The sequence below is a fragment of the Oryctolagus cuniculus genome, chromosome 17 (genome assembly GCF_964237555.1).
Source record: "Oryctolagus cuniculus chromosome 17, mOryCun1.1, whole genome shotgun sequence".
Taxonomy (NCBI): Eukaryota; Metazoa; Chordata; class Mammalia; order Lagomorpha; family Leporidae; genus Oryctolagus; species Oryctolagus cuniculus.
The window spans coordinates 44,186,898-44,201,556 of record NC_091448.1 but is presented as its reverse complement, the minus strand read 5'-3'; the positions used below and the strand labels follow the sequence as shown (position 1 = coordinate 44,201,556).

The 14,659-nt window shown below is 51.0% G+C and overlaps 1 protein-coding gene across 2 annotated transcripts in view; it reads right to left on the bottom strand.

Annotated features, from left to right (window-relative positions):
* Positions 1-239: 239 nt before the first annotated feature.
* The window catches only part of SUPT6H (SPT6 homolog, histone chaperone and transcription elongation factor), a 51,077-nt gene continuing 36,657 nt past the window's right edge, over positions 240-14,659 (bottom strand). For both annotated transcript variants that reach the window (XM_051825412.2, XM_008271024.4), the window contains exons 21-37: positions 14,271-14,406; positions 13,842-13,979; positions 13,596-13,763; positions 12,233-12,360; positions 10,900-11,107; positions 10,307-10,454; positions 9,823-9,965; positions 7,147-7,287; positions 5,789-5,984; positions 5,206-5,444; positions 4,263-4,376; positions 3,969-4,093; positions 2,382-2,494; positions 2,059-2,136; positions 1,798-1,964; positions 1,245-1,432; positions 240-993 (exon numbers count right to left, since the gene is read on the bottom strand). In XM_051825412.2, coding sequence (XP_051681372.1) covers positions 807-993; positions 1,245-1,432; positions 1,798-1,964; positions 2,059-2,136; positions 2,382-2,494; positions 3,969-4,093; positions 4,263-4,376; positions 5,206-5,444; positions 5,789-5,984; positions 7,147-7,287; positions 9,823-9,965; positions 10,307-10,454; positions 10,900-11,107; positions 12,233-12,360; positions 13,596-13,763; positions 13,842-13,979; positions 14,271-14,406 — 2,617 coding nt within the window. In that variant the 3' untranslated portion in view covers positions 240-806. The remainder of the gene's footprint in view (positions 994-1,244; positions 1,433-1,797; positions 1,965-2,058; positions 2,137-2,381; positions 2,495-3,968; positions 4,094-4,262; positions 4,377-5,205; positions 5,445-5,788; positions 5,985-7,146; positions 7,288-9,822; positions 9,966-10,306; positions 10,455-10,899; positions 11,108-12,232; positions 12,361-13,595; positions 13,764-13,841; positions 13,980-14,270; positions 14,407-14,659) is intronic.

Sequence of the window (14,659 nt, the reverse complement as noted above, 5' to 3'; positions counted from 1 at the left end):
CTTCCAGTGTGCCACAGTGACAAGTGACAGGCACTGGACTAAGCAGTTCACACGCTCCTGTCTTACCCCTTGCAGAGGCAGGCCTGGCTTGCAGATGAGAAAGCTGGCCTTAGGGCAACAGGTGCTTACAAAAGGTTAAAGGCCTGGGCTGAAGTAGAACAGGGGCGTCACTTGTGGCCGCTGTGGAGTGGAGGCGGGCAGCCCTGCAGGGTCGCACGCTGGAGAGAGGCTTCGGGGAGTGCTCTGTAGAAACACTGTTTATTCAAATGACAGGCAGGGAGCGCAGCAGCAGGCGGGTGAGGATGGCCAGGCAGGGGCTGGGCAAGTGAGCACTGTTCCCCCGCGGCCCTGCTCTGACAGTCACCCACGCTGTTGGCATCAGGGCTAGAAATACTTCCCTTCCTCTCCCTCCTGCCCCAAACTGAATAAATAGCATCCCTCTCCCCACCAGCGCCGGGGAGACACGCGTGCTGAGCTTGGTGCCTCTCGCAGCTCAGTCAGCTGAGGGCAGAAGCTCACATGGCTTGTAGGGAGTAAAATACAAAACTGCTCCCCTCTCCTTCTCTTCCCTGCCACACTTCCCCAGCCTGGTCCCTGGACAGGTGGTCAGTAAGGGTCTGGAGTGGGAGAATTGCTGCCTAGCATTTGCTGAGCTCAAGTTCACAAGGCCATCCAGCCTGTCACCCATCCAGGCTGACCATCCTGCCATACCACCTTATGGACAGAAAAGGAGGGGCAGGGAGTGAGGCAGTAGGTGGCCAGGCTCCTCTCAGCCTTGGAGGTCATCAGAGTCCAAGGAGCAGCCCCTACCGATCCATCTCATCCAGGAGCGGGGTGGCGTCGCCAGCGATGGACATGGGCGTGCTTTCGATCATGGGGCTGGGGGAGGGCCGAGGTGTCAGCCGCTGCTTCTGTTTCCTCCGTTCTGCCTCCTTCTCCTGTAGCCACTGCTCCGCCATCTTCCCCCAGTCGATGGCTGCATGGCTGTTGGACCTGAGAGGAGAAATGAACGGCCTTGGAGGCAGGCACTCTCCAGGGGCTTGCGAGACGGCAGCCTTCCCAGTGATCCCTGGTGAGTGCCCACCCTAACAGAAAGGGACCCCGCCCCAGCGGGCTGTAGCCCCTCTGCTGTGGTAGGGCAGTGTACAGAGCTCTTGGCTGACAGAGGTGGCGGAGCATCTGCCTGTGCCCAGTGTGCTAAGCCCCTCCTGCTGCCCTGCCCAGTCTGCTGTCCTGACACTTACTTTGGCTGCTGCTGCCTTTGCCGGGAGCTGGAAGAGGGCTGGGGCTGGGCCTGTGCAGTCTGTGGGGTGGTGCTGGCCTGAAGCTGGTGGTACTGTGGGGTGGTGATTGGCTGGCTTGGGGTTGTGTAGGAATAGCTGGGGGTCATTAGTGGTGTGGCCACTGGTTGCTGAGCTGGCGTTGGGAATACCTGCAAAGGATAAAACAGTTAAGTGGGGCTGGGTTTGGCTGGCCTGATCCTGTGGACTTCTGGCACATGGTAAGGGGTAGCTCAGCACTAAGTGGTTCTGAGAGCTGAGGGGAGCTGACAGAATGGTACTTGGCACACAGCAGAGCCCACCAGTCCTGACCACTGCTGCTTTCTGTGGCTTGCGGGGATCAAAGGTTCCCAAAGGACACTGAGGAGCTCAGCTCCCGAAAAATAGGCCTGAGGAAAGGGACCACATGTTGGGGACAGTTCCTGAGGCCTATCTGTAGGACGTGGTTGGTAAAGGATGCCTGTTCCCTTTGACCCCTCCACACCCTGCACAGGGAGCCCCGCCCCAGGCCACATACGTGGTAAGCGCTGCTGCCCCCTCCACTGCCGCCATAGCCATACTGGCTGGAGGCCCACTGGGCTGGGGTGGCATTAGGATTCTGTCCTTGGCCTGTCACAGCAGCAATGGCACTGAACATCTGTGAAGTCATGTTCTGGGGCAGGGCGTTCACAGCTCGCGTCAGATCTGTAAGCACGCAGAAGTGGGGATGGCATGTTATAGGCCAAAGTCCATCCAGCTTCATCCCCGCCACCCCCAGGCCCAGGCCCAAGCGCCTAACCTGCGAGGTTGATGTTGGCTGGGGTAGCGTTGATGGAGGCAGGTGTCCGGGTCCTGCTGCTGCTGCTGGGAGTGATACCTGAGGGGATGGCTATAGTTAGTTGCGTCCCTCCAGCAACCGAGTCCTGGCTTCCTGGATCAGGACTTTGGGAAGAGCTGCTGAGCTAGGTGGAGAAGGAAGCACTGCACACCAGCACACTGCGTGGAGCGCCTGCCTGAGGCAAGGCCGTGGTGGGAGCAACAAGACTGCTTAGTCAGGGCCAGTGACCACCCTTGCATGGTCCTCCAACCACAGCCTGAAAGTCAGGCGACAGTGGGGCTCACCTGGTACAGGATCCTGGTAATGATCCTTAAACCACCTGAAGAGTCCATTCACAGTGGGGAAGATCTGGCCTCGGTACCGGAATCCCTCTGGAGTCACCGTTACATACTCTATCCTGGGATTTTTAGAAGGAAACATTCATCAGACCCCACTTTGAGGCAGCTGTGAGGGTGCGACCAGAACAGATGTCCAACGTGTGCGACAGTCATACTGGGTGCTGGGGAAGCAGAGATGACAGCACCAGTCCCCAGCCCTGTGAGGGGAGGCTGCACTGAGTGGGGAGGGAAGGCGTGCATGGTCATGAGCTCAAGGCCAAGGATTCTTCGGCCCACTGGGAGCCGCACACAAGTTCCAGAGGAAGGCTTGCTGGAGGCCGCATCACAGAACAGGGCTGCAGAATGAGGGCCACACAGCAGCTGACGGGGAGGCCAGGGAGGAAGGGGCCTCCTGGGGGCAGCAAAGGCCAAGTCTAAGCAAGAGACTTCTGCAGTGGCCTTGGCAGGGGGTTAGTCTGCCCTTAATCACTTCTGAGATCAGCAGACAGTGCTTAAGAGGTTGGGATCCAGCGCAGACCTGGTTCCAGGTCTGCCATTTACCACACCAAGTTACTAAACCTGTCTTGGCTTCATTTGTAAAATGAGGAAAACCGGACCTAAACCTCCAGGGTGGTTGTGAGTATTAACTGAGACAGTGTGCACAATGCACTCCTCCCCACACCTCAGACAGGGATGTGCACAGTTAAGGACAGCTCTCAGCAGCCAACAGACAATGCAAGGTGTCTGCCACGCTCAGCCAAAACTTCCTTCCTAGAAGTCCTCTGCTCCTTCCCCCAGGAAGCTCTCGTGCTGAGTCTGCTCCTGGTTCTGGCCAACTGTTTCCCATGGAACAGGGTTTCCAGACCACATGCAACTCTGGCTGCCATCCTCTGGAAGCATTTTGGGGAGTCAGAAACAAGTACCATACTCCAGATGTGCACAGGACAGTGCAGTGTCCCCAGGGTCCACGGCTTCTTGCCGTCTGCCACTGACCCCACCGACAGTGTAGGCCATGCAGCGTGTACAGGCAGTATAGCGATGAAAACAGAAATGCAGACCTGTGGCCAAGGGCCCGGGTGAGGGTGGGGTGGGGCTTGGGCTGAGAAGGCTGGTGTGCTGATCAGTCTGTACAACAGATACAAAGAAGGCCAGCCAGCCAGTCCCACACAGAAGGGAGTACCCACCCATTTCAGCGCAGAGAGCACTGGGGCCACTTGGCAGCAGAAGCTAGCTGTCCTGGGCTGGGGGAAGCAGAGGGTGGAGTCAGCTATCCATGTGCTGACCCCTGACCTCTGGGCATGTGAAGTAGGGCAGTGCCAGGTGATTTCTGTCATGTCTGGGAGGGAGACGGAGTGCAGGGAGCTCCTCACAGGGCTGATGCAAGCACACCTCTCATGTGAACCTTTGCCTCTCAATCACCCTCTCCCCACCTCCAACCTCCACCTCTGTTCTTAACAGAGAAGAGGAGCAAGGCAATCAAGCAGACAGGATTTGGCTCCCTTCCAGCCTGGCTGTGGACCCCAGCGGCAGCACCTTGTCAGCACCAGTGCTCACCTGGGTTTACCCCGGGGCTGGTATCCCAGTAGGAACTTGCCGGGCAGTTCCTTGCAGGCACAGATGAAATAGGGGATGAAGGTGGGCTTCTCCTTCTTAGTTTTGATGAGCAGCTCCTCTAATTTCTGGGGGTAGAACGAGGGTGAGAGGTTGGGAGAGCAGCACGCCTGGTACACCATGTCTGGCATACACGATGTACACGTCCTTGACCACCTGCACGTCCCCTACACTGAATGGAAAGCATACATCCTTAAGTGACCGGATGCTGTCATTCTCAGAAGGCCCTGGGCTCACCTTGCGGTCCCCACCACTGCAGTCCTGATAATACTTGTGGTTCAGAAGGTCCCGGGCGAAGGAGGCCATCGGCTGCACATAGCGGGCAACAATCTCATCCAAGTCTTCAAATTCCTGCGGGCAGAAGGCAAAGGCCTCCGCATGTCACAGCCACAGCCAAGTGTCTGTCCCTGCCCTTTGTCAAATCCACCCTAAAGAGAAGCCATGGCTGAAGACCCTCGATGTATCTTATCTATTTGAGTCAGGCTTATAGAGTACAACTTTGATTCAACCCTGGTGCTTGTGAACACTAGGGAACTTCACTAGATTTCTCTTTACTAAAAATAGGAAGTAGAAGCTTTGTGTGTGTGTGTGTGTGTGTGTGTGTGTGTGTGTGTGTGTGCAGGCACACAGGTACATATTTATCTTCTCTTCCCCCACTGGCTTTCTAGGCTGTGTTTTTTTTTTCCCCGACAGGCAGAGTTAGAGACAGACAGAAAGGTCTTCCTTCCGTTGGTTCACTCCCCAAATGGCCGCTGCAGCCAGCGCTGTGCCGATCCAAAGCCAGGAGCCAGGTGCTTCTCCTGGTCTCCCATGCGGGTGCAGGGCCCAAGCACTTGGGCCATCCTCCACTGTACTCCCGGGCCACAGCAGAGAGCTGGCCTGGAAGAGGGGCAACGGGGACAGAATCTGGCACCCCAAGTGGGACTAGAACCTGGTGTGCCGGCGCCGCAGGTGGAGGAGCCGCAGCCCGGCCTAGGCTGTGTATTTTAAAAATTTGAGGACAGGGAAAGAGGTCAAAATACACAAAATCAGTATCAAATGATTCATTCTACCAGCAACTTTTTTGTTCTGCACAGCCACAGTACGCATGGTGCCTTGTGAGTTACTCTTCAGTGAAGAGGCAGCAGGGCCCGCCTCTGGGAACAGCAGGGCTGGCAGTGGGGAAGGCACAGGCTCTCACCTCGCTATTGATCCACAGCGTGGCTCCCAGGCTGAAGGCATTTTCCTTGCCTTCCTCCCGCACATCCACGTGCTGGTAGATGCCGTCACTGACTTTCCACGTTACGGTCAAGTGGTTCTCACCCTTGCTGCTGGGCCGGATGATCACATCACCCTGGTCCATGGTCTCCATCATCTTTTCTGCTTGTTTGAAATTGATATTATGGAAAGATGGGTGTGCGATCACTCGCTTGATGTATGCTGACAATGGGAAAAGAAAAGGCAAGACCAGGTTACGAGGTGAGAGGCAGACAGCCATGGGACATATGAGGGCTTAGTTTTTGATCTACTGGGGTTGTGAGACTCTCACGTTCCCTGGGTCTGGATTCCCTGACATGAAGGACTTGTTTGCCTGGGCTCTCAAGTCGATGAGAGAATGAGGCTTTAAGAGTCAGAATGCAATAGCCAAGTAATGACCCAGAAGGTTCTGGATTTCAGACTTCCTTTCAGGAGAGTGTCACACATACACATCCTGTGGCGTAAGTCCCGCAGCAGGAGAGCTGCCAAGACTCAGGGGGCACGGGAATGGCTGGCGGCACACTCACTGGTCCGCTGCTGCTTCCGCTTCATGTCCTCCTCCTGCTTGTGGTCTGCTGCCTCGGCATCAAAGTCATAGTAGGTGTCCTTGGGCAGTTTCCACTCGTTGTTCCGGTCCATGAGGTCTGAGGTGCGGCAGGTCAGGTCTGCACTAAACTTCTCAATGTCAATCTTCATGATGCGGCAGTGCACGGTCATTCCCACCTAGATCCATAGAACATTTGAGCTGCAAGGGACAAAGATGCTCTAGCCCGATGCCCTGCTTCACATATGGAGAAAACCAAAGTCCGGGCAGAAAGGTAGAGTGACTAGCCCAGAGCAAGCCAGCTACTGACTAGCATAGCAAGTTCAGGGTTAGGTCTGCTCTGGGGGCCATGGGCTGTGCCTTGCACCGATGCCTCCAACTCTGGGAGGGATAAGTGGCTGGTGCCTGCTGTGATCTATCTTGTCACTGGCACTCTTCCCTCTTCCTCTAGTTTCCTGGTTACGGCTTCCAGGGTACAATTGAACGCTGGCTGCCCTTTCTGGAGGGGAAGCAAAATAATAGCTGTTTTCTGTACTCCTGACTGCAGACCTTCTGTCTAATGTAATGGCAAAAGCCACTGCACGGCTCTCCTCTTTGTGAAAATCTCCCTAGGTTCATTTACCCAGGAATGTCTCTCCCCAGCCTTCCTAAGGCCCCGGCTCTCAGGGGCCTTAGAACAAGAGTTAGGCAGATTTGCTATCAGCAATGTCACTAACCGAATCATCTTGGAAGACATTTAGGTTTTTCTAAAAAAAAAAAAACCAAACAAAAAACCAAAAACCAAAAAACAACAAAAAAAGCAAACACCAAACTAAACAGGTATTTCCTTCCCCATCGGGCCTGAGAGTAGGCACAACATTTATCAGTGTCAAGTGTGCCATCAAAGGCAGCTGTGGGTGAACATGAAAACAGGAATGGAGCTTAGAGATTTACTCTCAACCTTTTCCAGAGAACAGCGAAGGTTCCTTCTGTTGTTGTCTGGTTCTGCCTATAGCTCCTGTGCACAGGGCTGGCTGTATATACTTTTGTAACTCCCACAGCAGTACCGCCTGACCTTGGAAAAACAGGGAGAGCCTTTCTGTTTCACAGCATGAACGCTAAACCCTGCTTCCTGCCCTAAACTACACCACAGGACGAGACAGCCCACCATCAAAGGGCTGGCAACTTGCTGAAATCTCACAAAGGCCGTGAATAAATGCTGCCACTCATTCAGACACTCCCGCCCCCAGCTGTGCCACTAGGAACAGAGCCTGACTTGCGATGGGAACAGCCCCAGGTTCCAGAGAGCCTGGTCTGGGCGGCTGGAAACTGTACTCCAACCGTAGGCAGTCATCCATCTACCTTCACTCGTTCCTCTGGCCGCTTGACCACTTTGTCACTGAGGAATTTGGTGGGGATGAAGCCGGTGACACCATTGTCTAGCCGTGTTTTGACACCGATGGCCTGGCCCGGGCATGAACCACTATCGAAGTGGTTCCAGACCTGAAGAAGCCAAGAGAAGAGGTTGACTATTAAGATCTTGGAGGTCCTCCTGGACAAGCATAAAGAGCTGGTTGCCAGCAGTGTTGTAATTTATTTTGTCACTGACACTTGGCACTGTGATCTGGAAACACAATGACTTAGCTAAGAGACTCCAAATATCTGCAACGTTCCCTGACTCATGGCTCACGTCTGCAGCACTGGCTATCACATGAATCTTTTGCTTACATCTGTGACCTCGTAGCTGCATCTGACACTCCTCCCCTTTTGGTCTGACCCAATGAGTACAGAAGCATCTCCATGAACCTTCTCAGAACTCATCACAGGGGCTCATCAGCACCTGACTTTCTTGGAGCCCAGGCAATGGGTGAAATGGAAAAATCATCTCTTCTACCATGTGTAGAACAAAAAAAAAAAAAAAACCGAGAGACCAAAAACCTCTTGGGGGGGGGGGGGTGTCGTCAATGATTTTTACCATCAGAAAGGCAGATGGTGTGAAAGTGGGAAATTACAAAGTATAGGGAATAGGGCAGGTGTTTGGCAGTAGTTAAGATGCCACATTCCATATAACAATGCCTGGTTCAAATGACTCTGCTTCCAATGTAGCTTCCTGCTAATGCACACGCTGTAAGGCAGCAGATGATGGCTTAAGTACTTGGGCTCCTGGCTGTTACAGGCATTTGGGGAGTAAACTGTCTTTCAAAAAATATGGGGAGAAAAAAGTGTAAGGAGAAATGTGAAAACTGAAGGGAGGTTGTGGCATAGTGGGTAAAGCCTGCAATACCAGTGTCCCATACGGGCACCAGTTCAAGTCCTGGCTGCTCCACTTCTGATCCAGCTCCCTACTAATGCACATGGGAAAGCAGTGGGAGATGGCCCAAGTGCTTGGGTCCCTATATAACGTGGGAGACTCAGATGGAGTTCCAGGCTCCTGGCTTTGGCCTGTCCAGCCCTGGTCGTTGCAGCCATTTGGGAAGTGAATCAGTAGTGAACTCTGTCTCTGTCCCTCCCTCTCTCTGTAACTCTCCCTTTCAAATAAATAGATCTTAGATAAAAAAAAAAAAAAAAATTGAAGGGAGGCTACAGGTAACTTCTAACAAGCGTGTGTAAGGACCTTGGGCCTACTCTGTAAGTAAGAAATCATGTCCCCCTTTCCCTAATCTGGTGAGGCCAGGTATCCAGATAATGGGGCACAAGGGTTAAGGCTAAGGTGACTGAGCTGGAATAAAAGCAAGCACACAGGTAACTTCTAAGTGGCATACAGGGTTACTTCACTGTATGTGTTTTATCCATCTAAATTGTCCCTGTTGCTGCTTCCTTTTTTGAAAAATACATTTTATAATAAAATAGTTACGAGTTTTTACTATGTGCTTGGTGCTACAATACATCTTTTACATACCTGTTTTACTTGATTCTCACAAGCTTATGAAGCAGGCATACATTTATTTGAAAATCAGGGAGAGAGAGAGAGAGAAAGAATCTTCCATCCTCTGGTTGCCTTCCCAAATGGCTACAAAGGCCATTATTGGGACAGGCTGAAGCCAGGAGCTGCATTTATTGAGGCTCCCATATGGGTGGCAGTGTGTCCAAGCACTTGGGCCATAGTCCACTGCTTTTTCCAGGCCATTCAGCAGGGAACTGGATTGGAAGTAGAGCAGCCAGGACATGAACTGGCACTCATATGTGGTGCTGGTATTACCTGATGCCCCAACGCCCCAACACCAGTATCTAAGTCCATTTATAAAACCGTTAAAGAGACTGTGGCTCAGGAACTCTCCCACTGCAACTAAAACCTTGTATCCCAGAGCCTATTATCTGCCTGAAGCCTATGATCTTTTCCACTGTGTTCTTTTGCTTTCTCTGATTGTAACTGGGAAACATTTACTGGGGTGGGGGGCAGAGGGAGGCTAATATGAGATCTAAAAATCTAGTCTTTAATTTAAAAAGGTCATTAAATAAAAATTACAGAAAGGCATTGTTGTGGACGAGGTTCTGCAATGGGCCCCAAAAGACCAGATTAAAAATCAGAAGGGAGGGGTGGGCATTGTGCCACAGTGGCTTAGGCCACCACGTGCGACACCTGTACCCTCTGTGGGGGAGGTCCAGTTCAAGTGCCAGCTACTATGCTTCTGGTCCAGCTTACTGCTAATATGCACCCTCTGGGGCAGCAGATGATGGCTTGGGTTCCTGCTATCCACATGGAAGATCTGGATGGAGTTCCTGGCTCCTGGCTCCAGCCTGGCCCAGCCCCAGCTGTTGTGGGCATTTGGGAAGTGAATCAGCAATGGAAGATCTTTCAATCTCAGTCTCTCCCCCCTCTCTCTGTCACTCTTTAAAATAAATGAATCTTTAAAAAATCAGACTCGAGTCGGTCACAGAGGTTCCATGTCACCAAACCAAAGCTAAGCTATTATCAGGCCTTCTAAGATATATTACAGCCAAATTTCCTAAACATGGTAGCTTCAATTGGCCTAATTCTGCTTCCTTTGGACAGAGACCATTCAATCAAGGAAACTGACTGAATACTGTAGCACATACCTCACTTAGTTCAGGAAAATTGTCTTGTTGGCAGAAGGGGCACTGCCACAGCCCTGTCTCATCGTTGCGGATCGCCTGGTCATAGCTCTCACCCTGTGGACGCCTGTGGGCAATGCCGGTGACGCTGCAGATGATGAGCTTTCCTACAGGAAGGGCAGAGAACAGGAGGGGTGACTCCCACCGGCCTTCAGTGATGAGCATCTCCACTGACCCCTCCCCAGCCCTGACTGCTGACGAGGGAAAGCGAGGCTCCAAGGAGTGAGTCCGTGGAGAGCCCACAGCAGCTTTAGAGGCACAATTTCACCTTGAACTCAGTTTTGACTTCCAACCCAGAGTCCTGCCATCTTTTGAAAAGTTCCCTTGTTTTCCCCACTGACAGTACCAAGTTGCCTTGTTCTGTTGGATCACTGTTTGGCTGGAATATAATAAATGCACCCACCCCAGCATATCCTCCTCCAGCTAAATACACAGGCCCAGTATTTACCAATATAGAAAGTCTCCGGTGTTTCTTTGGTTAACATATTGAAGATCTCCTCTGTGTTCGGAGAACGGTAGGCTGTCCGGAGGTCCTTATACCGACAGCTCAGCTCTGCCCGGATGTCATAAAGTGTGATGTGTTTGTCACCATAGCCCTGGGGAAGAAGTCCATCAAAAAGAGCCTTGCAACTGCTCCCCAACCCAAATGGGGTCGGGGTCGGGGGTCTCAATGAAAGGAGGAGGCCAGCTGGCTGCGGTCAGGGTTTCTTTTTTCTCCTTCATTTTCCAAAAGTGGCTTCTCATCTATGAACACTGTTCCATGAGAACATGCTTCACAGAACCCCGACATGCACAACAGAGAAATGCAAAGCTGCGCTGTTAGAGGGGAGCCAAGGGCGCCCAGAGGGGACTCTCCCTCGCTGTCACTGACACTCCCTCACCCTCACAGTTACAGTCGTACTCTGAGACTTGCCTGGCTCTGTAACAAGCACCCTGAACACTTCCCCATGAAACCCAGCCAAACGTGGGCGCTTGCTGCCCCCTCCTAACCAGGCCATGGGGGCTAAGATTTCCTGTCCAGCTTTGCACACTGTCACCTACCTGCCTCTCCAGCTCTTCTGCAAAGGCATCCAGGTCCAGGTCCTTGAGACGCTCTGGGTTTTCTAAGATTTCTTCGAGAGCTCCTGCAGGATTGGCATCCTCAGCTGACTCATCATATTCTAAGGCATCCACTGCCATCTTCCTGGCCCATTCATAGGTTTCCGGGTGGACACGAGAACCATCGAGCACTTCAATGTATGAGTCAGTGCTAGAGGAAAGGAAGGGGCAGATATAGAACAAGAAGCTTCTAGTAACAACCCAAATGTTCACCAATGGGGAACTGGTTAAATAAATCAGGGCACCTCCATATGATGGAATACTATACAGCCATTAAAAAGAATGAGGTAGGTCTATGTGTGCTGACATGAAAAGATGGCCACGATATACTGATACGTGAAAAATGCACTGCAAAACACTATGAACCGTATGATCCCATTTTTGCAATAAATGGGTAGTTAGTAAATGCATAGCAAAAATAAAATTTAGAAAAATTGTAGTATACATAAAATTGTTATGGTAGTTATCTCTGGGGGGTGGGATTATGGGGGACTTCCACTTTCTGCATAATATTTCTACATGTTGAATTTTATATAATGAGCTAATATGAATCTTATAATAAGATGAAACAAAGAAGGGGGAAGAAGACCTCTGAGAATTGGCTGCCAGCTGTTTTCCCCCATAAAGCCTTCCCAGGCTGGTCTTGCCCGTGCACTCACATGGACCTATGTTATTCGTGGAGTGTTACAGCAAAGCTGAGTGGAAAATGAAGTTTTAGAACTTGAAGCCTATTTCCCCACTGATTTCCATTACTGAATGAGGAGCTATGAGCCCGTGGAAAAGATCCTCCAAAGACTGAGTTGATAACTTCTGGAGAGGAAGAGGTCAATAGTGAAGTCCAAAGTCCAAATGAATAGAACTTTCTCTCAAAAAACATCATCTCAAAACAGAACAAATCTCTCCCCCTGCCTTATCTCTTCATACCCCCACACTCCTTTTCCATTGCCCCAGCCATTCCCACCCTTATCTGGCCACAGCAAATCACAGCTACAGTTGTAGTAAGTTTGTGTTCACTGAACAAAATCTGCGTTTTCTGTGCTTAATTTATAAACCAAGTTGGTTCTTTTTGTGTTTTGCTCACATGAAAAAAGCTTCACATAATTGAGCTGATCCTTTCCATAGGTCAGGGGCTTTTGATTAAACAAGGGTTCCAAACCATTTCTTTAAAACACTCCTAATTTAAGTGACTTGTGGCCCTTTGTAGCCTTGATTCCCTGATACCCCAAAGCAAAACCCCAGGGAATTCCTCCTGGCTTATCCAGGCAGAGGGCATCACCTGTCCCCCAGGGAAGCCGTGTCAATCTTGAGGAAGCCAGCACAATTCATGAAGACTTTGGGACCCATGTGACACATGGTGACCAGCTGGGTCCGGCTCTCGAGTCGGGTGTTGTTCTGCTTCAGGATCTAGGGGAGAGAGCTGGGGTGAGCCAGAGCAGTCGGCAAGTACCACCTCCCCTGTCTGCTTTCAGGTCTCTGCTACCCACCCACAACAGGAACTGCACTCCTCCCCAATATCTAACTGAGCACTGTACCACAGTATCTACCACTCAAGTAAGTTTAAAAATAAAAAAATTATTGACATGTAAAGAGAGAGAGAGACACCTTCAATTCCCTGGTTCACTCTCCAAATGCCTACAACAGTTGAGCCAGACTGAAGCCAGGAACACAGAACTCAATCTAGGTCTCTCTTGTGGGTGGCAGGGAACCAAGTATTCTTGAGCCATCCCCTGCTACCTCCCAGAGTGCACCAACAGGAAGCTGGATTGGAAGTGGAGCCAAGATGAGCTCAGGCACTCCAGTGTGAGATGCAGGTATCCCAAGTGCCATTGTAACTGACTGCTGTGCTGAAACTGCCAAATAAATTTTTCAAAAACTATTTTTATTTATTTATTTTTTTTTTTTCAAAAGAAAACCAGACATCTTATATCTGCTGGCTCACTCCCCACATGTCTGCAAGAGCCAGGGCCGTGCCAGGCCAAAGCCAGGATTCTGGAGCTTAATCTGTGTCCCACACATGGGTGGCAAGGACCCAATTACTTGAGCCATCATCTGCTGCCTCAGCACTCTAGTAGGAAGCTAAATTGGAAGCAGAGTAACAGGGACTTGAACGAGGCACTCTGATTTAGGATGCAGGAGTCCCAAGGAGGCACTTAATGGCTTGCCAAGTGCCTGGCTCCCCAATTTCTTTTTAATGAACTACATTATACTCACCAAACATTGCATTATGGCCTAAAAGTTAATGATAAGATATACACTTCTGCACTCATCTTCAAGAAGAGCATCACTGACACATCCGAAGCCCCCTGCATGCTCTTTCTCCATGAAATCCTTTTCCTTCCCATTGGAAAAAACCCCACTGTCCTTAACTCTGCACTGAACACTGCCTTGTTGTGTTCCCCAGTTTTCAGTCATGGCTGTGGGTATCTTCTTCCGAGCCCTAGACCACAGCAGTGAGGAGCACGGCCTCGGCCTAGGGGGTCTGATGCTGGATTCCTCTCACTAGTACGGTTATTCTGGACCAGCCACTCTACCTCTCTAACCTTGCTCTTCCCCATCAGTCAACCACACACTGACCAAATGTATATACAGATGCAATGAAATGGGCACATTTTTAATTTTTAGACTGAACGAAAGCCTACCTTCAGGAGGTGGGTCCCTTTTCGAGGTCCCAGGCCACAGACATACTGGATCAAGGCCTGGCTGTAAGGGTGGGCAATGGCACGGTTGACATCAACCCCGACCTCATTGACTCGGTTGATGAACTCACAGTATAAGGCGTTGAGTAGCTCTTCTTTCACAACATGCTCCTGTTGACATACAGCAGGCAGGAGTAAGGTTACTGTGCCTCTCTGCCCACCAAGGCCGAACAGTCAAATGCTACTCACCTGCAAGGGGTGAAACTTGAGACAGAGGATGTCTTCATCACTGCTGCACACTTGGGCAAATTCAATCAGAGGGTCCTGGATGCGCCGGGCCAAGGAGACTGCCTGCCGCAGGACTGGAGGGTAATCCCGGAACTCTGCCTAGAGTCAAGCAAGGGTCAGCAGGGCCTTAAAGAACCCTCAGCGCCAACATCAAGAGGAAATCCAATTCATTCTGGCTTGAAGCTATATTCTCTTTTCTGGGACCCCTTTTCCTGGAACCAAGCTAATCTCTGGGGCTCCCAACGTAAATCATAACTGGCGACATCGAAGACTTCTGCATGAGTAATGAACAGGTGCAGTCCTGAGCCCCTAATAATGTTTGTTCCCTATTAAATCTCTCTGGGATATATATAGCACTTCCTGGGCAGGCCCTCAGGGCCCCAGTATTACCTCTGATTTTTTGCTGTTCATATAAAGAATTGCCAACTCGTTGTCAACTAGCTCCACTCCAATAGAAGACAGCTGCTGGCCCTGGTCCAGCTCATGCACAATGCGCTTCACATCTTCAATCAACATCTGGGCGTCCCTGAGGGATGAGGAGTCTTGGTTAATGGATATATTTTCTTAAGGATGGGCAGTCTCATGACTGGGATGGGGGTAGGGAGGAAAGGGCTTTAAAAAAAAAAATTCTTAAAGTTTATATGAAAGGCAGAATTAGAGAGAGAGGAGGAGAGACAGAGAGATTTTTCATATGCTGATCACTCCCTAAATGGCCGCCAATGGCCAGGACTGGGCCAGGCCAAAGCCAGGAATCTAGAGCTTCTTCTGGGTCTCCCACG